At 41.8% G+C, this 25,739-nt stretch overlaps 1 protein-coding gene across 1 annotated transcript in view; it reads right to left on the bottom strand.

Moving 5' to 3' along the window:
- LOC140206063 (tandem C2 domains nuclear protein) overlaps positions 1–25,739 on the bottom strand; it is a 99,589-nt gene that overhangs the window by 53,320 nt on the left and 20,530 nt on the right. Inside the window, exons 2-6 of the mRNA XM_072274162.1 lie at positions 16,740–16,845; positions 11,517–11,651; positions 10,127–10,318; positions 8,620–8,790; positions 440–525 (exon numbers count right to left, since the gene is read on the bottom strand). Of these exons, the coding sequence (XP_072130263.1) occupies positions 440–525; positions 8,620–8,790; positions 10,127–10,318; positions 11,517–11,651; positions 16,740–16,773 (618 nt within the window). The 5' untranslated portion in view covers positions 16,774–16,845. The remainder of the gene's footprint in view (positions 1–439; positions 526–8,619; positions 8,791–10,126; positions 10,319–11,516; positions 11,652–16,739; positions 16,846–25,739) is intronic.

The raw sequence follows: 25,739 nt of genomic DNA on the forward strand, positions 1-25,739 counted from the left end.
AGACTCACCCACCGTTGAAAGCATCCTCTCCACATCCACTCTGTTGAGGTCTTTCAACATTTGGTAGGTTTCATTGAGATGCCCCCTCATTCTTTTAAACTCTAGCAAGTACAGGCCTAAAGGGTCCTTATACCTTAACCCTTTCATTCCCAGAGTCACTCTCATGAACCTCCTGTGTACTTTCTCCAATACTAGCACATCTTTTCTGAGCCAAGAGGCCCAAAACTGCTCACAATACTCCAAGTGCAGTCTGACCAATGCCTTATAGGGCCTCAGGCTTTACATCCTTGCTTTTATATTCTAGTCTTTTACATAATGTCTCGTAGTGTTTTGCACAACACCACCCACTTGGCAAGTTCTAGGAGCTACGTCTCTATTATTGACAGTGGATTTTAACAAGGTGATCGAGACTGGTTGCTGAACTCATATATAAACTTACCTGTGTTCGCTGGCCAGACGAGAGATCCGACATGGAACTGCTTAAACCTTGTGCATTGCTCAGTTTTGGGCTTCTCAGTTCCCATGCTGAAAAAGGAGGCACATATGTGTTTGTAAGACAAGGTAATCATATTGTAGCCATCATAAAGATCATATGTAGCTGTCCCTCTTGTTGTCTACAAAGATACATGGTCTCCTGAAGGAAATTGCTATCTTCCTCTTTAAGGGAGGGAGGCAGAAGAAGGGAAATTTTAGGCCAGTTAGCCCAACTTCAGTGATCGGAGCCTATTACTAAGGATGAAGTTTCAGGGTACTTACAGGAAGTCAGCATGGTTTTCTAAAGGGGAAATCTTACCTGACAAATCTGTTGGAATTCTTTGAGGAAATTACAAGCCAGAGCGACAAACGAGTATCAGTGGGCGTTGTTTATTTGGATTTTCAGACAGCCTTTGACAAGGTGCCACACATGAGGCTGCTTAACAAGAGCCCATGATATCACAGGAAAGATACTAGTACGTATAGAAGACTGGCTGACTGACAGCAGCAAAGAGCGGGAACAAAGAAGGCCTTTTCCAGTTGGCTGCTAATGATTAGTGGTGCACTGCTGGGGTCGGTGTTGGCACTGCTTCCTTTCACATCATATTTCAATGATTAGGATGAAGGAATTGATGGTGGTGAGGTCAAGTTTGCGGATGATATGAAGATAGGTGGAGGGGAAGGCATTGTTGAGGAAGCAGGGTGTCTGCAGACGAACTTACAGATTGGGAGAATGGGCAAAGAAAGTTGCAGATGGAACATAACGTAGAGAAGTGTATGGTCATGCACTTTGGTAGAAGGAATAAGAGAACGAATTATTTTCTAAATGGGGAGAACATTCAAAAATCAGAGGTTCAGAGGGACTTGGGAGTCATCCTTTAGGATTCCCTAAAGGTTAATTTGCAGGTTGAGTCAGTGGTAAGGAATGTCAGTATTTATTTTGTGAGGTCTAGAATACAAAAGCAAGGATATAATACTGAAGCTTTATAAGGCAGTGGTTACACCACACTTGGAATATTGTGAGGAGCTTTGGGCCCCTTATCAAAGAAAAAATATGCTGGCATTGGAGAGGGTCTAGAGGAATGAAAGGGTCAACATATGAGTACTGTAGTGTTTGTTGGCTCTGGGTCTGTACTCACTGGAGCTTAGAAGAATGTGGGGGGGGGTTGGGGGGGACCTCATTGCAACCTATCGAATGTTAAAAGGTCTGGATATAGTGGGTGTTGGGAGGATGTTTCCTATTGTATAGCTGTCTAGCACCAGAGAGCACAGCCTCATAATTGAAAGACATCCATTTAGAACAGAGTTGAGGAAAAATTTCTTTAGCTAAAAGGTGGTGAATATACGGAATTCATTGCCTTAAATGGCTGTACGGGCCAAGTCATTGGGTATAGTTAAGATGGAGGCTGATGGGTTCTTGATTAATCAGGGTGTCAAGGGTTATGGGGAGAAGGCAGGAGAGTGGGGTTGAGAGAGATGATGGACCAACCATTATGGAATGGCAGACCAGTATCAATGGGCCAAATGGCCTAATTCATCTCCTATGTGTTATGCTCTTAAGAAAGATCAGAACACAAATTCTCACACCCCGTAATCTAGTCACTGTCATACAATTGATATTCAATTCTTGAGCAAAAGGCAGATGATTTGTGAAGATGACATTACTCTTGAACCAGCTTTGGAAATGTGATGTATGAACCAGTTAAAATTATTCTAATTAATCTTGTATTTTTTTTATTACAACACACGCAGAATGCTGGAGGAACTCAGCAGGTCAGGTACTGTCTATGGAGAAGAATAAACCGTTGATATTTCAGGCAGAGACCCTTCATCAGCCTGCTGAGTTCCTCCAGCATTTTGCTCTGAATTTCCAGCATCTGCAGAATCTCTCCTGTTTATTTTTAATTATTAGCCACATATGCCATTGTTGGCATTTGTGGAAAGGGTTTGATTACTGACCACAGAGACCATTAGGTGCGAAGCAAATTAGATTCTTCCACTCTTCAGAATCTTCCCTGACATTGCAAAAGTCACTAAATATTCTGGTGTTTTATAATAAGGGAGCTGGCAGTCAGCTGCCTTGGTGATAAATAGTGTTGTGGTCACACCTTGCAAGGTGTGGTGCAGGGTGGAGGTGAAATAGATTTTTTAAAAAATCAAAACAGACTGCTTTTGGAAAAGCAGCAATAGTTCAATTACTCTGCTCGTGTACAGCAAAACTCCAATAATTCAGAATCCAGCTGCTCAGAAACCCTATGGCATGACATGTTAATTCACTGTTAAATCCAGCATTTGAGCTGATGGACCCAATTACAACTGGGTGAGTGCTAGTCTGGAGTGCAGCAAGGTCTGGGGTTCAGCCTGTGGGCCAATGAATGGCTGGAGATGGGGTCTGGTACACTAGGGGTTAAGATCGAGAGTAAGACGAGGGAGCACACCCCTGCCCTCATCCATCGATTGATCAGAAGCGGAAAGAGAGTAAGCTATTTCAAGTTCCTGTGTGTCAATATCTGAGGAGTTAATCTGGACCCAACATATCAATGCAGCCACAAAGAAGGCACAAAAGCAGCTATACTTCATTAGGAGTTTGAGGAGATTTGGTGTGTCACCAAAGACACTCACAAATTTCTACAGATCGATCGTGGAGAGCATTCTAATCAACCGCATCACTGTCTGGTATGGTGAGTGGTGGCACCAACAGGACTGATACAAGCTGCAGAAAGTTGCAAACTCAGTCAGCTCCATCATGGAGTCTGATCATCTAGTCTCCCCAGCACAGAGGACATCTTCAAAAAAATGATGCCTCAAAAAGGCAGCATCCATCATTAAAGACCCCCATCACCCAGTGCATGCCCTCTTCTCATTGCTACCATCAGGAAGGAACAGGTACAGGATCCTCAAGACACACACTCAATGATTCACGAATAGCTTCTTCTCCTCTGCCATCCAATTTCTGAATAGACATTGACCCCATGAACATTGCCCTACTACTTCTTCTTCCTCTTTCTACACTACGTATTTAATTTATATAGCTCCTACCACAATTTACAGCTTTTATTATGTATTGCAATGTACTGCTGCACATAAAAACCAATTTCATGACGTATGCCGGTGATATTAAACCTGATTCTGATCCTAAGTTTGCGAGTAGAACCAGGATCCAGAGTGCAGGTGTATTTCCTCCTCCCATTAAGTTAACAGTTTGCTGGAAAATTTATTACACCACTGTATAACGAAACAAAAATGGAATTAAAGTGTGTTTGGTGATTTCTCCAATCCAATAGTTCAGAAAATCTACTAGACCTGCACTGCCAAAGTACCAAAGGTGTTGAATTATTATAGGCAAATCAAAAGCAATTTGATCAATTAGCTGTTTGCTCATACTGGCTGAAGGAATAAATATTGGTCAGGATACTCTTCATTTCATATTCTTCATACTTATTGCTCATTTATTTATTATCTCTTTATTTTTGTATTTGCTCAGTTTGTTGTATTTTGTATACTGTTTGAATGCCCAAGTTGGTGTGGTCTTTTATTGATTCTGTTACTGTAATTATTCCATTATGGATTTATTGATTAGGCCCCCAAGAAAATGAATCTCAGGGTTGTATATGCTGATATATGATATACTTTGATGATAAATTTATTCTGAACTATGAAATGGCATAGCATTCTTCAAATAATGCTACAGAGTTATTATAACCACTTGAAAGGGAAAATGTTGATTCAAGGTCTCATCAGGAATAAAGACAACATCTTGGATAACGCAGCTATTTCAATTTAGATTAAGTGCCTCAAGATTTCATGCTTCCAATTTTCCTAACTTCAGATTATAGACTAGGTTTTGAAGCTACTCTGTCTGAATCAGACCAACTGCCTCTTCACCTATTTAAAGGATTTGTTACTATTGTGCAAGTTGTTTATTGCAATTAGGGCATCATACCTGACACTGGTTTGTGTTGTTTGAGGTAGCTGCACGTTTTGATCGATGGAATATCACCTAAGGCAAACTTCTTGAATACTAACTTTGGTATGTAACATCAAACAATGCTACACTTTTCTTTAGGGCTATGTTGAGTCAAGCATGTCTTTAATGCACAGAGTAAATAGAATCTCTTGCATTTAGAGTCTATCTCAGGAAATCCTCAAAATTGCAACCTGTGTTGCAAGCCAGCACTGGTACTTAGGAGAAATCCATAACTTTCTTCACAAGTGTCCCAAAGACCATTGCTGGCTTTAGCATCTTCTACTATGATGTGAAATCAGTCCACCAAGCCTAAAATCAATAGGATATACAACAGCACCACTGACATGAACAAGGACAGATGAGTAAGTGGACCTTCGTATTTGATTTCATTCAGTTCAATGTTCAAAGTAAATTTATTATCAAAGTACATATATGTTACCATTGAGATTCATTTTCTTGCAGGTATTTACAGGGAAAAAAGAAATAAGATAGATCTATGAAAAAGCACTCACAAAGACTGATGAACAACCAATGTACAAAAGACAAACTGTACAAATAAAATAGAAATGAGAACCTGAGTTGTAAAATGTCATTGAAAGTGAATCTGCAATTAGCCTTTCTATTATTTCTTTTTAATGTTACTTTTATAATTTGAAACCTCTTGAAAACTTCTAAATGTCAGAGATGGGGGCAATTAACTGCAGTGACAGCTTTGGTAGCGGCAAGTCACGGTAGAGCACATTTACGTCACGTCATGAAAGACCATGATCTGGACCATGCTGGTAATCAGGGAGCTGTCCATCCGACAGCAGACTGAATCAGAACCAGCATAGTAAAACCAATTTCCCCCGGGATCAATTAAGTATGACTATGACTATTAGCTTTATTGCCATCGGCACACGTGGCGAAATTTGTCGTTTTGTGGCAGCAGAACACTGCAGGCCAGAAATAAAACTACAAGTTTAAATTTTAAAAATCAATAAAAAGATGCAAAAGAGGAATCATGAAGTAGTGACGATGGACCATTCAGAAATCTGCTGGCAGATGGGAAGCAGCCGTTCCTAAAACACTTGGGTCCAGGTCTTCAGGCTCCTGTACCTCCTCCCCGGAGGTAGCAATGAGAAGAGGGCATGTCCTGGGTGGGGAGGGTCTTTAATGATGATGCTGCCTTCCTGAGGAAACGCCTCATGAAGATGTCCTCGATGATGGGAAGGGTGGTGACTGTGAAACTGCTGGCTGACTCATTCCACCGCGATTCAACACACAGCATCATAGGAAGTCATTCCTGCCCGTGGCCATCAAACTTTACAACGCCTCCCTTGGAGGGTCAGACACCCTGAGCCAATAGGCTGGTCCTGGACTTATTTCCTGGCATAATTTACATATTACTATTTAACTATTTATGGTTTTATTACTATTTAATTATTTATGGTGCAACTGTAACGAAAACCAATTTCCCCCGGGATCAATAAAGTATGGCTATGACTGTGACTAACCCCTGCAGCCTCTTCTGATGCTGCACATTGGAGCCTCCACACGGGCAGTGAAGCAACCAGTCAGAATACTCTCAATGGTACAGCTGTACAAATTTGCTTGTCTTTGCAGACATACAAAATCTCAGGCTCCGGATGAAGTAGAGATGCTGGCATTCTTCCTTTGTGTTTCTGACAATGTGGCAGGCCCAGGAACCACTCTCATGTCTCTAAAGTTCTGGTTTAAAAACTAGCTTTAAATTCTACAATATCCAGATTTGCATTTGGTTCTCTTGATTATTAGTGCACAGGTCAGAAAGAATTTGAAAGCAAGGATGTAATGTCGAAGCTGTATAAAGCACAGGTGAGGCCTCACTTGGAGTACTGTGAGCAATTTTAGGTAGGCCGGCTGGTGGCACAATGGCATCAGCGCCGGACTCCGGAGCGAAGGCTCCCGAGTTCGAATCCAAGTTGGCCCCCCACCCCCACCCCGAGCACGCTTTCCATCCGTGCCGGGTTGAGCATTGGGCTAGCCACTCGGCCTCGTAAAAAAAAAAGGGTCAAGTAAGGAACGTTCATTTTGTGACCCAGTTAATCTGAAAGGACACCAATCCTGACACTATACGCCAGTCAAGAATGGCTGACTGTCTGGTGCGACACACTTTTAAAAAAAAAAGCAATTTTTGGTGCCTTATCTAAGAAAGGATGTGCTGACATTGGAGAAGGGTCAAAGAAGGTTCTCAAAAATTATTCCAGGATCGAACGGCTTGTCATATGAAGAGCGTTTGATAGCTCTGGGCCTGTTTTTAGTAAGAATTAGTGATGGCCTGATTGAAACCTATCAAATGTTGAAAGGCCTCAATAGAGTGGATGCAGAGAGGATGTTTCCTGAGGTGGGGGAGTCTACAGCCTCAGAATAGAGGGGCGTCCTTTTAGAATGGAGATGAGGAATAATATCTCTAGTTAGCGAGTGGTGAATCTGTGGAATTCATTGCAGCAGGTGGCTATGGAGGCCAAGTCATAGTGTATACTTAAGGCGGCGATTACTAGATTTTTAACTGGTCAGGGTATGAAGGGATACAGGTACAAGGCAGGACATTGGGGTTGAGAGAGAAAATGGATCACCTGTGATGAATTGACGGAGCAGACTTGATGGGCCAAATGACCTAATTCTGCTCCTATAGCTTACGGTCTTAAATGAATTCTGAAACTTCAGCACAACAAATGCCCACATTTAGCACAACGGTTTTTAAAACTGGGTGTGCTTGACTAACAACTGTAGTATATAACCAGCTCATTCTCTGTATATGTGAGAATGACATTTAAGAAGAAGCAACGATGTTTAGCAAGAAGTATCCACAAAGTCTCTCTGTAATAAAGCTGCTCACTTGTCTCTGGGAGTGGTCACACAGTAAACAAATGGCTCTCTCTATTCCTGTGGGCTTAGTTAATAAAGCACAGTGCTCATTTAGCTGAATGACTAGCCTCCAGTACCTTGGAAATCAATACTGATATATGGTACTATAAGGGCTCCTTAATGAAATAACAAGATCTAGAAATCCTGACTGAAGTAACAGGTGGACATGCACCAGAAAACAAGAGACAGAGCATAAAGGTGCAAATAAAACCACCAACCGTTAGTTTCCAAGCAATGAGCCTGCCTCAAGAACGGCCAGAATGCAAGAAGAGATTACGCCCTATAATAAGCCAGGCTACACCAGATAGACCACAACTGACACATGTTAAGGTGCAGTACACAGGCTACAGGAGCAGAGAATGGTAATATACAATTAAATGATTGGGAATATGGATTGGGGAGTGTTTTCTACAAACAGTACGAATGAAGATACCAGAAGATCACGCAGTGGTTGAGATGAGCCGTGCAGTGACAGAAACAGTTTCAGGTTCAGAGCATCAGCTGAATGTAAATCGACCTAATTAAAAGGTCAGCCATTGTGTTCATCCACAGGAAGATGACGGCAAAAAGCTCACCGCTCACATTTTGTTTCCACTTCGGAGCAATTTTTAAACTCCTCCTGAAGCAAACCAACAAATCTGAAGCGATGCAGTAAAAAGCAACACCACAAGGCTACCCTGCAGCCCACTGTGGAGATGCTGGTGAACCCAACAAATCCAGAGAAATATAATGAGGTGTTCATCGTATATGATAAGGTGATGTTACATCTATTCTCAGAATTACTGAAGAGCAGAAGATAGGAACTGTATAGAGAGCCAAATAATCACCACAGAGTGCCAAAGGCCTATCACTTTTGAGAGTCCAGGACATCAGACCATCATCAGAAGTGGCCGAATGCTCAGGTGACTTGACAAACATTAAACGTCAGCTGATACAAGAGCAGAGTGTATCCCATCTGGGAGTAATGGCTCAGATCCAGTATGATAGTCCATCAACTTGGGCTGTTTAGAGGATTCAAATAAAGTGCGCAATTGGACAGTTATTTGAGATTTGACATTTTTCGATTTTAAAATTATCACAGGAGATAACATGCAACTTACATACCTGATCCCAACATTCCCCTCAGAACCTGTTCCTTTACATTTCTTTGTAATCTTACCTTTTTAATCTATTTCTTCTATCTAGTCTTCAGGCATTTCTCGCCAAAACACACCCTTGTTACTGTTCGGAACCACATCACCCTCTGTACTCATTTCCAAAGTGACAATTAATTCAAACCTATTCCTTACCTGATCCACTAGGGCTTCCTGCTTTCCCCTTGGGTAGTACTTGTCTCCCAGATCCTGGCATGATGTTAGGGACCATATAATTGGGGTTGTACACATCATCGATAGCTGGCATATTTTGAAGTGAATTGGACAGCTCCAGTTTTCTTTCATTGTACTGAGCTCTTGAGAGAACTGGCAGTCAAAATAATTAAGTGTGAGAAAACTGTTTGTGTTCCGTCTCTGTCCATTAATCATAATGATCCAACTGACAGATTAGTTTGGACCAGTCCTCCCCAAGAATGGACCCTTAGCAAGCCATTGTTTAAAATTTCCCATTCTTAGGTTTAAAACCCACTGCATCCACACCTCTGTATCTTCATCTGATGCCACAATCATCCCCTGCACTCTGCCACAAACTCTAGTCTTCCATCTGATCTCTAGTTCTCCCCCTCACTCTGTGTTTCCAACCTCATCTTCAGCCCCCCATTGCACCTCGGATTTTGAAATATTCTCTCCAAACCCCTCTATCTCCCTGGTTAAGACTCTCAGACTAAAATTTGGATCACTGTATGGTATTGTGCAAAAGTGTTATAATATATACACACACACATACCTTAGGTAGATACATATCTATCTCGAGCAGGGGTCGCCAGCCTTTTTTGCACTGCAGACCGGCCGATGGGGGGGGGGGGGGGAGGGGGGTTGTTGTTCAAGTTCAACAGTGCGTGACAGGGAATGAGGAAAGGTGCAGCTGACTTATATCGTTCCATATTGCCAAATCATATTGTTTCCTCGCGGCCCAGTAGCACATGATTTGCGGCCCAATACTGGTCCGCGGCCTGGTGGTTGGGGACCACTGACCTGGAGTGCCTAAACCTTTGCCACAGTAGTGTATTTACAAAATGTTTACCAATATTAACAAAAACTTAAGACTCACAGATAAATATTGCGGTTTCAAGGGCAAATAAAGAGAGGATGGAGATGGATATCTTTCCACTATGTACTTCAAATCAAATCAAAATTAACCCATGCAGAAAGTGATATAAAAAACAGCTTACAGTATACACACACACACACACACACACACACACACACACACACACACACATATAAATACACCTATCACCCTCTGCATGGAGAAAATGCTTCTCGAGTCTCTTTTGACTATTCCTTTTTCCACCTTCTAATTTTGTACTCCCCTATGCAGGGGAAAAGACTGTGCATGCAACTTACCTACACCCCTTATGATTTTATAAACCTCTATAAAGTTAGCCCCTTTCACTCCAGGAAAAAAAAAGTCCCAGCCTATCCAGACTCTCCTCATAACTCAATCCCTCCAGTTTCATTAACATCCTCATGAATCTCTTTGCTCCCTTCTAGTTTAATGACATTAAATATTTATTAGACACTGTTTATGTCACTATTGTCATCATTTATGGAGATTAGACTCACAAAAATTAATTCTTAAGAACGTTCAACAATTCATTTAAAACGTCAGTAGGTCTGAAGCCTGTGGTGTGGGCATTACCTGACAAAGCTTCCTGATTGTTCCAATGAAAGTTGGGCTGTATGTAGGTTGCTCTTAGGTTTGGAACCACAAAGGGAATTTCCTTGCCATTGGGAGGTAGTTTTGCGAGCAAAATATCCTCAGTAAATCCGACCTTCTTGGACTCCATGTTGGTCTCCAACTTTGAAGATTGAGCTGCAGTTTCAGAAGGAGCTGAGAACAATCACAAGCAAAAAAAAATGCCACCGGTAATTATCACCAACATACTTAACGAAGTTAGAATTGCTGTGGTATTTATAATCAGTAAGTGAATTCTTGAAAAATAAGGTAAAATGAGGTTAAAAGAGATTTCAGAATTCATGGAAATTTAGAAGTTACACCCATGACAAGACCTCCCAATACCGGATGACAGGGGTTAGTCGTATAAGAATGCGCTGTACTCTGGTGATTTTACTTCTCAGATCTTATTTCATGACTAGCATCAACAATTTCCCCACCAATTACTAGTAGGGAAGAAGGCAACCGTTGACTGGAAGCCGGGACTAGAGCTTCAGGTGACACACAGTGTAATAGAATGATGCACTGTTGGCAGGAGAACTGGTTTTAAGGAGGTTTGAAGGGTTTTGTGACATTAAACAATCTTGAATCTTGAAATGCTCAAAATGGGGGAGGAGCATTTGTGATGCTACTGAGAACAGAGGCATCAGAAGCTCAGAGGAACCTTGCAGAGGGATTGCATCGCGTTACAAAATCCCCACTCACTGCCATGTCACTGGAAGAGCCAGTAATTCCCACAACATCCTCTGTCACCTCAAAACCCACAAATTCAGTGTGGAACCAAGTCATTCTCAATCCAAAGAGACTGCCTCAGAAGTGGACATTGCAATTGTTGTTGTTATTTTTCCATTTTATTCAATGTTATCACATAGTATTTAAAACTACGTCAGTGGCAGTCAGTGTCAGAGGGGTGCCTCAGGGGTCGGTGCTGTGCCCGCAGCTGTTTACTATTTACATTGATGATTTGGAAGAGGGGACTGAGTGTTGTGTAGCAAAATTTGCTGATGACACTAAACTGAGTGGAAAAGCAAGTTGTACAGACGATGTGGAGAGTCTGCGGAGGGATATAGTTAGGTTAAGTGAGTGGACCAAGGTCTGGCAGATGGAATACAATGTGAGATCATCCACTTCGGAAGGAATAATAGAAGAGCAGATTATTATCGTGAGAAGAGCATGTTTTTTAAGCAAGTGCATTCTGTCCATTACCATGTGTGTTGCTTGGATTTCCAGCATCTGCAGATTTTCTCTTGTTTGTCCATTACCATGCATTATCATTATCTGCATTATCATATCACAAACCCCAATTTTATCAAACAAAAAAAAAAATCACTGTGGATAGCAAAAGAATACTTACTCGTTTCTTTGGTGACAGCTTTCTTTTTCCCCTTCATGGCTTTCTTGCAGCAATCCTTTAGAAACTCTGTGCTGATCCCCAGTACAACAACAAACAGCAAACCAATAAAAACTGGAACTAGCAACCACGGTGTTGCTGAAAGAGATGGGAAAGGCGAGGTTTAATAGGATTTCCAGAAAAGCTGCAAGGTAATAGGGTTCCATGTACAATGACAATGCCAGAGCTACAGGGAAAGAGCAGGAACTGAGTGAGGTAAATTGGATAACTCCCAGAATGAAGGCAGGAACCCAAGGCTCAAATAGCCTCCTGGATTGCGTGATACTTGGTTCAGCACAGCACTGCCACATTGAGGTGGCTCTCTCACCCAGCTTACTGTAGGTCCATGCTGGCTACCAGCACATTTGAACTAGTGTGAGCAGGTCGGTTTTAGTTGATCTTTATACTGGAAGTAACAAATGCTATTTTGTTACTTTTATTTAATCTAAATTAGGAAACAAGTATTGATCATCATTTTTCAATATTGGTGTTTATTTTGTACTGTACTCTTGGGTGACAGGGTGGAGATATGTCTCAACCAAAGGAGGTGCAAAGTGTTCCTTCCCTCCACTAGCCTGCAAGGTGTAGCACCTGCGTAGCCCACTATCATGGACATGTGAACCAGTGGTAGCAGGTGGTGACTGGTCATATGAGCAGCTAGTGAGCTGGATATGTGACCATTGACCCCAGGCAGACAATCTCTGAAGAGCACTGATAATGGAAGGGGTCACCCGACTTGTAAAGACATTGCCCAGCAGAAGGCAATGGCAAACCATTACTGTAAAAAGATTTACCAAGAACAGTCATGGTCATGGAAAGACCATGATCGCCCACGTCATACGGCATGGCACATAACAAATGATTGAGTGTTGTACTCAACTTTTATTGAGTCATTTAGGGAGTACATTCGCGTTTTTGCTAAATCTCTCACTAAGAGCTGCTTACATGTCCGCTCTTGGACTGTATTCCTTAGAGTTTAGAAGAATGAGGGGAGACCTCATAGAAACATTTCAAATGTTGAAAGGCATGGACAGAGTGGATGTGGCAAAGTTGTTTCCCATGATGGGGGAGTCTAGTACGAGAGGGCATGACTTAAGGATTGAAGGGCGTCTATTCAGAACAGAAATGCGAAGAAATTTTTTTTAGCCAGAGGGTGGTGAATCTATGGAATTTGTTGCCACGGGCAGCAGTAGAGTCCAAGTCATTGGGTGTATTTAAGGCAGAGATTGATAGGTATCTGCGTAGCCAGGGCATCAAAGGTTATGGTGAGAAGGCGGGGGAGTGGGACTAAATGGGAGAATGGATCAGCTCATGATAAGATGGCAGAGCAGACTCGATGGGCCGAATGGCCGACTTCTGTTCCTTTGTCTTATGGTCTTATGGTCTACGCCTTTTAGTCTGGTGAAGTTAGATAGTTGTGAATGTCACTACTTTTCTGTAACAGAAGGGGAGGGCTGTTGTTGGGAAATGGCGGGGGGAAGCAGGACATTTAATGGAAATGCAACCAAGGTATCTTCAGCTCCTTTGTCGTATATCTTGCTGATCCCTGGAAGTTACATGACCCTATTTGTCATTCTGAACTCTGATGGAAAATTAAATAGAGATTCTCAACAATATGTAGACTGAAGTCAAACAGCTACAGAAGTCAAGCCTGATCAACTTGGGTCCCAAGTTGTGTAAACTTATTGAAGAACAGCAAATCCTTCTATAATTTGTGTCTGAGTAGTAAATTTGCATTTGAACAACACACTGGAACACAAGACCATTAGGATCAGAATTAGGCCATTTGGCCCATCCAGTCTGCTCTACCATTTCATCATGGCTAATCCATTTCCCTCTCATCCACAATCTCCTGCTTTCTCCTCGTATCACTGGAGTCTGGAGCGTGGAGGCTACTCAGTTACTTAAAGAGAATGCCTGACCAACAGCACATGCAAGTACCACTCATAGCTAGTATCCACTGTGGACTTAGGAATACTCAGCAAAGACTTAAAGTATGTCTTCAATGATCAAAATGGAAGAATTATAATTTAATAGCATGGTTCTGAATTCACAAAATTTGCCACGTAAACCTATTGGAATTCTTAGGGAGAATTAATATGGGTTTTGAAAGGACCATTGAGATTCAAGATTCTGTGAAGTAACAGAAGATTAGTTTATTAGATTACCAATGGGATTAGCAGTGATATAAGCATTGCTGATATTATGAGTTTTTTTTAAACTAGGGGATCCCAACTTTTTTATGACATGGACAAATACCATCAAGCAAGGGAACCCATTTTTTTAAACTTAACAGCCATTGATGCATCCTGGCTGTGTTGTCAAGCAGGGAGAAATGCATGAACTGTTTGCCGTAATACAATAAACAATAACAAATTACAGATTATTAGACTTTGTTGATGGGAAGTTTGGAGAGCAAAGTGGAACTTGACAGCAATCTAATTTGCAGCATTTGCATGGCCTTGACAGTGGTGAAGTGATAGCTTTTCCCACTGCCCTTTAAGGTCCAGTGGTCATAGTAGCTTGGACTTGGTTTTTTCCTTAATTCTTATAGAACTCAGATTAAACAACATACAACTAAGGATAATATAGAAGCTGCAATGTCAGAAACAACTTTTGAAATTCAAGATTCAAGACTTATTATCAAATAATGTATAAATTATACAACCTTCAGATTTGTTTGCTTACAAGCAGCCACAAAGCAAGAAACCCAGAAGGACACAATTATAGAAAGAAAAAGAATGACAATAAAAATAGAAAACCAATACTCAATCTGCAAGAGGAAAAAAAATCATGCAAACAATTGAGAACAACAGCATTCCAGACCAAAATTGATTCCTCAAATCTGAAACCCGGAGCAGCCCGGAGTAGGCAATAAAGTCATTTTAAAATTCATCATGTTTTGCCACTTACACAAATAAAGTACATTCCTAGTTCAGGGCCAGATAACTTGCTAAGCAGTAATCAAACTTAGCAAGCCATTACAAGCTTGAATAGACTTCATACAAGAAAGCATAACACTCTTAGGGCACTTTATATAGAATTTTATTTGCAAATTAAGTTCACAGTAATTAATTTCCCACAATTGAAAGAGGCCATAAACTGTGCAGCTTATAGGAAAGGGCTGAGTAACTTGGGAAATGAGGTTCCTGTCTTAGGCCGTCAATAGTTTGACTGTTGTTAGAATAGCAAAACCTGAGCCAACACTGTGTGAGCCAATGTTTCATTTCCTGTCATACAAAGTTTTAAGAGCAAACTTTCAAAATACCCATTAGCAGAATTAGGAGAAGAGATAGACATCATTCATCATCATCACGTGCCATGTCAGTATGATGTGGGCAATCATGGTCTCATGACCATAAGTGTTCTTGGCAATTTTTTCTACAGAGTGTTTTGCCATTGACTTTGAGTTATTGAAATGTCAATCTCAGCCAGGTTCTATTGTGTTTCAAGATCTAATGCGTCTGAAGGGAACTTCAATGAAAATCAACATAAATTATATCGATCATATACTGGCTGATATTTTCAATATTGTGGAACAATTTCAGTATTGTCTCCACAAAGAGAGATCACAGATAGGGATCAGCAATTTCCTGGAATGCAAAGGTACACTTGTAAGTAGTTAACTCTGATTTCTACTTCAACACATTCCATTACAGTACAAACCTTCCCCAACTTATGAGTGGCTCATACACATGAGTGCTTGGGAGACCGATGGAGTGGTTTGCTGACTGCTATGGAGCTTTAGGCACCTGTGGGAATTTGGTTCGCAAGTCAGAACTGTGACTGCAAACTGTTGGGCTGCTAACAGATCACAGAAAGAGACCCTGCCATAATCTGGGAGGAGCCTGTACAGATTTGATTTTGTAATGGCCTCAATGTTATTACCAAGTCACGTGAACAATATATGGAGTTTGCTCAGTTCCCAATCATAAATACTGTGATGGCTTCAGAACAGAATCAAATCATTGTAGTTATGGCTGAAGTAGGTTGGCTCTGTATCAACCCTGGGGAGAACAACCCTACCAGTTCCTTTCCATTTTACCCCTTCCCTTTTCTTCACCTGCCCATCACCTCCTTCCCTTACCCCCATGCTCCACACTCTTCTCCTATCAGCTTCCTCCTTCTTCATCCCTTTACCTCTTCCACCTATCACCTCCCAGCTTCTCACTTCATGCCCCCCTCCCTGACTCACACGCCTTCCATTCCCTCACATGGTTTCACCTATCACCTGTCAGCTTGTACTCTATCCCCTTTCCCCGCCTTCTTATTCTGCCTTTCTTTCCAGTCCTCATGAAGAGTCTCTGCCCAAAACAGTGCCTGTTTATTCCTCTCCATAGATGCTGTCTGACCTGCTGAATACCTCCAGAATTTTTGTGAGTTTATTTCCATCAGTTTCCCCAACTTCCCTGCAAATTATTTTCCCCACAGGTAACTTTACAAAAACCTAACTGACTCCATATTAATGCGTTTAGTCGTTTACTTCACTTCCTTCCCAAAGATATAGATCATTTTACAATTATTACTAAACTATTACCACTAAAAAAGCAACAGATGTCTAGTATTTCTTATCATTTACAGCTCCTTGGTCTAGTACCAGATAATTAAAAGGATGGATATCACAGTTACACAGTGAAGGAACATGCAATGATATGCATACATTCTGAATAGATAAGCTTTTGTGTAATCTACCAACTAAAATCTTGAAAGTCTTGATTTATGCAACTATGATAATTTGCCCATGATGTCCCATGACTTCATACCACTACTTTATCATTTCCCTTCTGTCACCATATGTACAGATAAGCTTGTACCAAACGTCACTTTATGTTCATGCAATCAGTCCATGTATACAAGCTCTTATGTACTTATATTTATTATGATATGTTTATTATTGTGTTCATCATCTTTTATTGTATTTGTGTACTGGATTTCATTCTCCTTTACACCTATGTACTGGAAATGACATTAAGCAATCTTGAATCCAGAACACATCAAAATCCACAGATAGCTACAAAGTATTCAAATGAGGTTGCAATCAGCAGCAATTTGGAAAGCATTTAATGTGATTCTTCAGCAGATGACTACTGCACTCCAGTGTCAGGAACTCAGTCAATAACAAAAGTCTCGAAACACTATATTGGGACGCTGAACAACAGTCTGGTTTGCAGTTTTACAGACACCCACCTGCTGTGGATGGATCTACCTTGAAAGCTGCCATTCTTCCAGTTACTGTGGTGAAAAATTATTGGGATGTCTTTCTCTTGGAAGTTACGAATGAGTCACAGGGTTCCTGCACAAGTAAAAATATATCACTTTAGAGAGTAAATAAACATATTAATTTCTAGAGGCATTAAAGACATTAGGTAAGGTGACAGAGGATAAAATCCATGGTGAAAGCAAAGACATGTATTGCTGTGGTAACTTTTATTTAGTACTTATTTACTTAGAGATACAGTGCAGAACAGGCCCCCTCGGCCCAACGAGCTAAACTGCCTAGCAATACATCTATTTGACTCTAACCTAATCACAGGACAATTTACAATGACCAACCTACTAACTGGCACGCCTTTGGGGTATGGGATGAAACTGGAGCTCCCAAAGGAAACCCCACACCCTCAGGAGAAGAACATACAGACTTCCTTACAGATGACACCAGAAATGAACTCTGCACTCCGATGGCCAAAGCTGTAATTGCTTTACGCCACCTTGGTGCCCCGAGTTTGAATCTGCAACAACATTCACAGCCAAAAAAGTACAGAATTGTGCAAAAAGTCAGTTAGGGTGCCTAAGACTTTTGCACAACCCTGTTCTTGTCAATGTGGAGTGGAGAGTGAGCTTGTAAATCTGCCAGAAGCAAAGGATTTCAGGAATAGCAAGGGTGGAGCACCATAAGAGGGGTGTGGGACAGGTGGCAGAGAAGGAGTGCTGGGGCAGGGGTGTGATGCAGGTGCAGATTCACCCAGCCCCGAGACACCAGGCAAAGTCATTTGATTGTAAACAATTGTTTTATTGATCATTACAGAATGTCTCTCTGGTGCTTCCCACTCCCTTCCCCTTTTCCCAACCATGATTCCCCTCTCCCTGCCCCCTTCCCATTCTCAGTCCACAATAGAGACCCATATCAGAATCAGGTTTATCATCACTCATACATGTCATGAAATTTGTTTTTTTCTGGCCGCAGCAGGACAGTACAATACATAATTAATACAGTGCTGTGCAAAAGTCTTAGGCACCTTAGATAGAACACACACACACACACACACCCAATACTGCATGAAAAATTGCAAAGACCTTTCCTTCTCTGGCTTTGCCCTTTGGCCTCCCCAGGAGGACAGGTCATATGCATGAACACCTGGATTAAGCTTTCAAAACTGCACCACCCATGTAACAATGACTCGTTATATTTAGGAGACAGAGGCTACAGATACTGGACTCTTGCTGCAGCACAAAATGCTGGAGGTACTCAGTAGGTCAGGCAGCATTCATGGATGGAAAGGAGCAGCTAACATTTGGGTTGAGACCCTTCATATTACTGGCACTTTCTTCATCAGTCCTGATGAAAGGTTTCAACACAGTACATTGAGTGCCCATTTCCCTCCATAGACACTGCCTGAACTGCTGAGTATTGTTAACTTTGTGCATTGCTCCCAGTTACATTTAGTTTACATTGAATTTCTTTGGAACACAAGGATGGTGCTTTACTCAAAAGAAATTACTGTTCAATACATGCTAGCAGTGTTGTACAAAGGATAAATATTGGCCGGGATACTAGAACTACCTTTGCTGCGCTCTTCAAAAAAACACTGCCTCTGTGCCACATGGTCATCTCATTTTAGACAATTTTCTTTGGAATGCCACCACCCTAAAAATTATTAAATTATTATGTCTATATTAACCAAATCCATCCACAAAATTAACAACTCCTCATCGAGTTGAAATTGAGATCTGTTTAATACTAATCTTACAATAAGTTTTGTTTTGCTTTTTGGTGGGGTGGCGATACGTCTTTACCAAATGACATGTGAACTGCCACTTCCCTCCGCCAGCCTGCAGGTCACCTTGGGCAAGGTGTAGCACCTGCTTAGCGCCCCCTCCACCTCCCCGCCCCCGGATCAGGGTCACCTGAAGCCATGGGAGCAGGTGGCGAATGGTCGTATGAGCAGCTGGAGCATATCACAAGTCCTGGTCATGCGACCTCTGACACCAGGCAGACAATCTCTGAAGAATATTGACAATGGCTGGGGTCACTCGTTTTGTAAAGACACCGCCCAGAAGACAATAGCAAGCCACTTCTGTACAAAATTCTGCCAAGAACCATCATGGTCATGAGGGCATGACCGTCCACATCACATGACATGGCACATAATGATGATTATGGTCCATTGTTTTTAGAAGTTAACACAATGCAGCACAGTACAGGCCCTTCAGCCCATGATTTTGTGCTGACCTTTTAATCTATCCTAAAATCCTTCCTACATAGCCCTCCATTTTTCTAACATCCACTTGCCTATCCAAGTTTCTTAAACGCCCCTAACATATCTGCCTCTACCATCATCCCTGACAGGGTGTTCCATGCACTCATACTGTGTAAAGAACTTACACTAGTCATCTTCCTTATACTGTTCTCCAATCACCTTAAAATTATGTCCCTGGTATTTGCCATTTCCGCCCTGGGAAAAAGTGTCTAGCTATTCACTCGGTCTATGCCCCTTATCTTGTACACCTCAGTCAAGTCACATCTCATCCTCCTTCACTCTAAACAGAAGGGAGAAAACCCCTACTTCATTCAACCCATCTTCATACGACATGCTCTCTAATCCAGGCAGCATCCTGGAAAATCTCCTCTGCCCCCTCTAAAGTGTCTGTATCCTTCCTACAATGAGTTGACCTGAAGTGAGCACAATATTCCAATTGTGGTTTAACCAGCGTTTACAGAGGTGCAAATTCACCTTGTGGTTCTTGAACTCAATCCCTGAAGAATGAAGGCCAACACACCATACACCCTCATAGTCACCTCACACTATCAACTTCCGTGGCAAGTCAATTTAAGCCCCAAATCAACTACCACCATATTCCACTGCTTCCAGCACATTTGAATTGGGGCCATTAACCCAGAAGAGCATGTAAAAGATTAAACAAATGTGGACTTAATAGATACCAATCAAAAATAATACTGGGTGTTGCAAATTGGTATCAGAAACAAGGAAATCATTTCTCCTGCGAAGTTGCAAGTGCTTCAACAAAGAATTATTTCCAGTCATATGGAGAATGAAAGTACCAGTGTTGTAAATCCAATACAGCACGATTACAGCCCAGTGCAAGTGGGAAGAGCGCAGAACAGATAAGGCCATTCACATTTCCTCTTCAATAGTTCACCATTAGTACGGTAACATGAAGTTGAATACAACTTAATTATCCTGGGATTTCAGAAATCACTCACAGATGGTGTTTGTCTTTTATCTACAATTTATTAACTTCAATCATCAAAAGCTTCGGGGTTTGCAATATGTTAACTTCTCAAAGAATGAGGAAACAATTGTGCTTATCCTGTTTGGAGTAAATATGATTATCTATCTTCCAAATCAACTATTCTACATTCCAAAAGTTGCACAAGAAACCAAGCTTTATCCAGCTGTAACTTGGCTTTTAAATAGGTTCAGGTTTTTTTTGATGGCTCACTTGATTAATGGCACTGTCTGAAATTAGCAACCACTAGAGCTTTATTAAAACAAAGAAGGAACTCGGGATGCTTGGGAAATAATAATCAAAAGATAATTCGAGTTATTAATTGTGAACTGAGTCTATTTATTCCTATTCAGATTTTATGATGCATGATATTTATTACTACTTTGCATTTAAAGCAAACAAACACCAGCCCTCCATGATAGTACTTCCTTGATTAATTTTATTTAAGATGTATTTAGATCATGGATGCTTAGAAGTAAGTCATAATTTTATTTGGCACTTTGTAATTCCTGGCAAGACTTGGAGCACAAGTTTCACCAGGAATATTTAATTTCAGCCTTGGCTCTGTGATGCGAGTATCATCATTGGGTTCAAACTCCATGAACACATAATCTAAACAAAAGCTCCAGCACAGGACAGAGAGTCCCGTACCGGGAAGCCCGGGGACACGCGATGCAGGGAGCCCCGCACCGGGAAGCCCGAGGACACGCGATGCAGAGAGCCCCGCAACGGGAAGCCCGGGGACACGCGATGCAGGGAGCCCCGCACCGGGAAGCCCGGGGACACGTGATGCAGGGAGCCCCGGGGACACGCGATGCAGAGAGCCCCGCACCGGGAAGCCCGGGGACACGTGATGCAGGGAGCCCCGGGGACACGCGATGCAGAGAGCCCCGCACCGGGAAGCCCGGGGACACGCGATGCAGAGAGCCCCGCACCGGGAAGCCCGGGGACACGCGATGCAGAGAGCCCCGCACCGGGAAGCCCGGGGACACGCGATGCAGAGAGCCCCGTACCGGGAAGCCCGGGGACACACGATACAGGGAGCCCCGTACCGGGATGCCCGGGTACACACGATACAGGGAGCCCCGCACCGGGAAGCCCGGGGACACACGATACAGGGAGCCCCGCACCGGGAAGCCCGGGTACACGCGATACACGGAGCCCCGTACCGGGAAGCCCGGGGACACGCGATACAGGGAGCCCCGCACCGGGAAGCCCGGGTACACGCGATACACGGAGCCCTGTACCGGGAAGCCCGGGGACACGCGATACAGGGAGCCCCGTACCGGGAAGCCCGGGTACACACGATACAGGGAGCCCCGTACCGGGAAGCCCGGGTACACACGATACAGGGAGCCCCGTACCGGGAAGCCCGGGTACACACGATGCAGACTCCTACATCGGGGGCTCAGCAACTCCTGGTGCAGAGACTCCTGCATCAGAGGGCTCTGTTTATTGGATGAGACATTAAACCAAATTACCATTTGCTGAACTAAATAAAGTAGATGAGGGAAGTTCTTCATGGTTTCCAGGTCAATATGTATCCTTAAAGTGTGCCTAGTTTTGTCATTAACATCTGTGGGAGTTTGTTGTGGGCTAATTGTCTCCTTGATAATAGAATCTTTGGACAGGCCAGTGTTATGGAGGATGCCTAGGTTCCAAACTTCAAATTTCTCAAACACAACCCTCCCTCCCTCACTCCCAGGCGTTCATGTTCCCAGCAAGAGAAGCCGAGTGACACTGCTGTGTAGCTGCTGGAGGTCTGACACATTACCCACAGAAGACCATGCGGTCCAAGTTGCATGCCATCTTGGTCAATGTCTCCCATCCACTACATAATGTACTGGGTGGGCACAGGAGTACATTCAGCCAGAGACTCATTCCACCGAGATGCAACACAGAGCGTCATAGAAAGTCATTCCTGCCTTTGGCCATCAAACTTTACAACTCCTCCCTTGGAGGGTCAGACACCCTGAGCCAATAGGCTGGTCCTGGACTTATTTCATAATTTAATGGCATAATTTACATATTACTATTTAACTACTTATGGTTCTATTACTATTTATTATTTATGGAGCAACTGTAACGAAAACCAATTTCCCCCGGGATTAATAAATTATGACTATGACTATGACATGAATTATCAATGAATCCCACCCAAGCATTTAAACTCAAACCATTAAACAAACAACAGTAGTAGTCTAATCACTCGAGGCAAGTATGATGTTCTCCTCAAGGGGGTTAGGGTGGACTCCCTTAAATGGAGAACACTGTGCGTGACTTTGTTTAGTGCGGGGAGGCTGATGCACGGGCAGCCACCACACAGTCCTTGAGAGATTGGTCAGGCTCCAGTGGCATGGTGCAAGATGACTGGGGACCCCTCACTGCTGCAGCCTTCCTTCGCCTTCACTGCCATTGTGATGCACCATCATCTTCCGCATGCTCCGCTGCTGAGGTTTGGACAGATCACGTTGTCTGGAACCTCCCCTTGATTCTTTCCTTCTTTATCTTTTTATTGATTTAGAAAGACCATATATACAAACAAGAGGAGAATTATCTCAAATATATATATAATACAAACAGAAATAGACATTATCCAAATCATACATAGTATTAAGCAAATACGTAATATTTAATAAAAAAGACACACAACTAATTCTCCTCTTATCAATTCATAGAGGGTGAAAAGAAAAAGTGGCCACCTCAATATTACATCGGTCACAAATATGATTGAAGTTGGAAAAAATACCTGCTAGTTTATCCTTTGACATATGGGCCGGATGCACTACCTTGAACTGTATCAAGGAATGACGGGCACAAATAGATGAGTTATTCACCAAATGAAAAATTTTACTCCATTGATGATCTGAAAATGACTCCTGAAATTCCAATTCCCAAGCACGTTTAATTTTATCGTTAGATATCATTCGTAAATTCAATAACCGTTTATAAATTATAGCTATCAACCCTTTTTGAAGTGGTTTAGGCTGAAAAAGAGCATCTGCCATGTTAGGTGGATAAGCAGAAGGGTAATTTGGCAGGAAACCACGTAAGAAATTCCTAATTTGTAAATATCTAAAAAAATGTACATTAGATAAATCATATTTATCCACTAACTGAGAAAAAGACATTAAACAATCCCCTGAAAACAAATCTGAAAAAGTTGTTATTCCCTTGGTTTTCCAAATTAAAAAGGCCTTATCCAAAATTGATGGTTTAAAAAAATAATTGAGATAGATATTACTAAAAAGAACAAAATTGTTTAACTCAAAATTTATGAAACTGAAACCAAATTCTTAATGTATGTTTAATAATGGGATTAAAATCTTATCTACTAATCTTAGAAAACAAAAAGGGAAGAGGAGCTCCCAGTAAAGAGGCCAAAGAGAACCCCTTCACCGAGTTTTCCTCCAATTCCAACCATGAAGGACATTTGTGTATGTCTGAATAATGAATCCAAAAAGTAATGGGAATATTAATTGGGAATATTAATTGCCCAATAATATATTCTAAAATTTGGCAAAGCCATACCACCATCCTTTTTTAAGTTCTGCAATAATGGTTTACTCAATCTAGGATTTTTATTATTCCAAATATAAGATAAGATTATAGAGTCTATTCTGTCAAAAAACATTTTAGGAACAAAGGAAGGAACTGCCTGAAATACATATAAGAATTTCGGTAGAACTATCATTTTAATAGCATTAATTCGACCTATCAATGCTAATGTCAAAGGTGACCATTTAGAAAGCATTTGTTGGGTGTGATCAATTAATGGGAAAAAATTATATTTATAGAGGTCCTTAAAATTTTTAGTAATTTTAATACCAAGTAAAGTAATTTTTAGCAATACTAAAAGGTACTTGATGATTTTGATCCAAGTAATTATTAATGAGAAATAACTCACTTTTATGTAAATTTAGTTTATATCCAGAAAATCTACTGAATTCAGAAAATATAGAGAACATAGAAGGAATAGATTTCCTAGGATCTGAAATATAAACAGGTCATCTGCATACAACGAAACCCTGTGTACTTTGTCCCCTCTCTTAATACCCTGAACAGTATTAGAATCTCTAAGAGCAATAGCAAGGGGTTCTAAAACCAAGTTAAATAGTAAAGGGCTACCTTGATTCTACCAGGAGCTAAGTGCTAGCTTCCTAAATTCCGGACAGCGTCACCTTTGGAACCTCAGGAACTCGCAAGCCTTTCTACTGTGACAAGGTGATGATCCTCGGAAAAGTAAACAAATGGACCCAGCACATTGTCATTGAGCTGCTGGATTATTGTAGAGTCCCACCAGGTTCAGTAAGGCCTCGAGCAAGGAACTCGCCCGCCTTCGACCACTGTGGTCTAGACCCAGCGACTGGGTTACTTGACTTCAGGGTCAGTTAAAGTGGAGGAAAAGTGGGGCTTTGCCAGCCATATCCACATTCACAAACAAATACTGGAAAGCAATACTGCTACTCTGCCACTACTACCATGCCTACATATACTTCTCTTCACTCATTCCACAGGCCTTAAAGGAGAAACAGTGATATCTTGGGAGCCTTAAAAAGAAATCTTGCCTGACAAATCTTTTGGAATTCTTTGAGGAAATAACAGGCAGGTAGACAAAGGAGAGTCAGTAGATGTTTTTCAGTTGGATTTTCAGAAGGCCTTTGACAAGGTGCTGCACATGAGGCTGCTTAACAAAATAAGAGCCCATTGTATTACAGGAAATGCATAAGCATGGATAGAGAATTGGCTGACTGACAAAAGGCAAACAGTGGGAATAAAGGCGTCCTTCAGATGACAGAATTGTTTGCTTTGTGGCAAAATTTGCAGGCAATACAAAGACAGGAGGAGTGGCAGGTTGTGTTGAGGAAGCAGAAAGTCTGCAGAAGGATTTAGATTGGGAGAATAGGCAAAGAAGTGGCAGATGGAATATAGTGTAGGGAAGCATATGGTCATTCACTTTGGTAGAAGGATTAACGGTATAGACTATTTTCTAAAAATGGAGGAAATTCAGATATCAGAGGTGCAAAGAGATTTGGGAGTTCTTGTGAAGGATTCCCTAAAGGTTAACTTGTATATCAAGTCGGTGGTAAGGAAGGCATTGCATTTTGAGAGGACTAGAATATAAAATCAAGAATGTAATGCTAAGGCTTTGTAAGGGATGGTCAGACCACACTTGGAGTATTGTGAGTAGTTTTGGGATCCTTTTTAAGGAAGGATATGCTGGTATTGGACAGGGTTCAGAGGAGGTTCACAAGAATGATCCCAAGTACAAAAGGTTAACTTGAGGAGAGTTTGATGGCTCTGGTCTTGTACTCACTGGCGTTTAGAAGAAAGAAGGGAGGCCTCGTTGAAACCTATCGAATACTGAAATGCCTAGATAGAATTGAATTGAATTGACTTTATTTCTTACACTCTTCACATTCATGAGTAAAAATCTTTACAGTACATCTCCGCCTAAATGTGCAATGTACAATCATTGTAATTTATAATAAATAGAACAGTCAATGTAACACAGAAATGCACACAAATCAGCGTGTTAATCAGTCTAATGGCCTGGTGGAAGAAGCTGTCCCAGAGCCTGTACACACCAGCTGTGTGATGAAAAAGGCACAGCAGCATCTCTTTCACCTCAGATGGTTGAGGAAGTTTGGTCTGGGTCCCAAATCCTAAGAACCTTCTACAGTGGCACAATTGAGAGCATCCTGACTGACTGCATCA

Source organism: Mobula birostris, chromosome 1, assembly GCF_030028105.1.
Source record: "Mobula birostris isolate sMobBir1 chromosome 1, sMobBir1.hap1, whole genome shotgun sequence".
Taxonomy (NCBI): Eukaryota; Metazoa; Chordata; class Chondrichthyes; order Myliobatiformes; family Myliobatidae; genus Mobula; species Mobula birostris.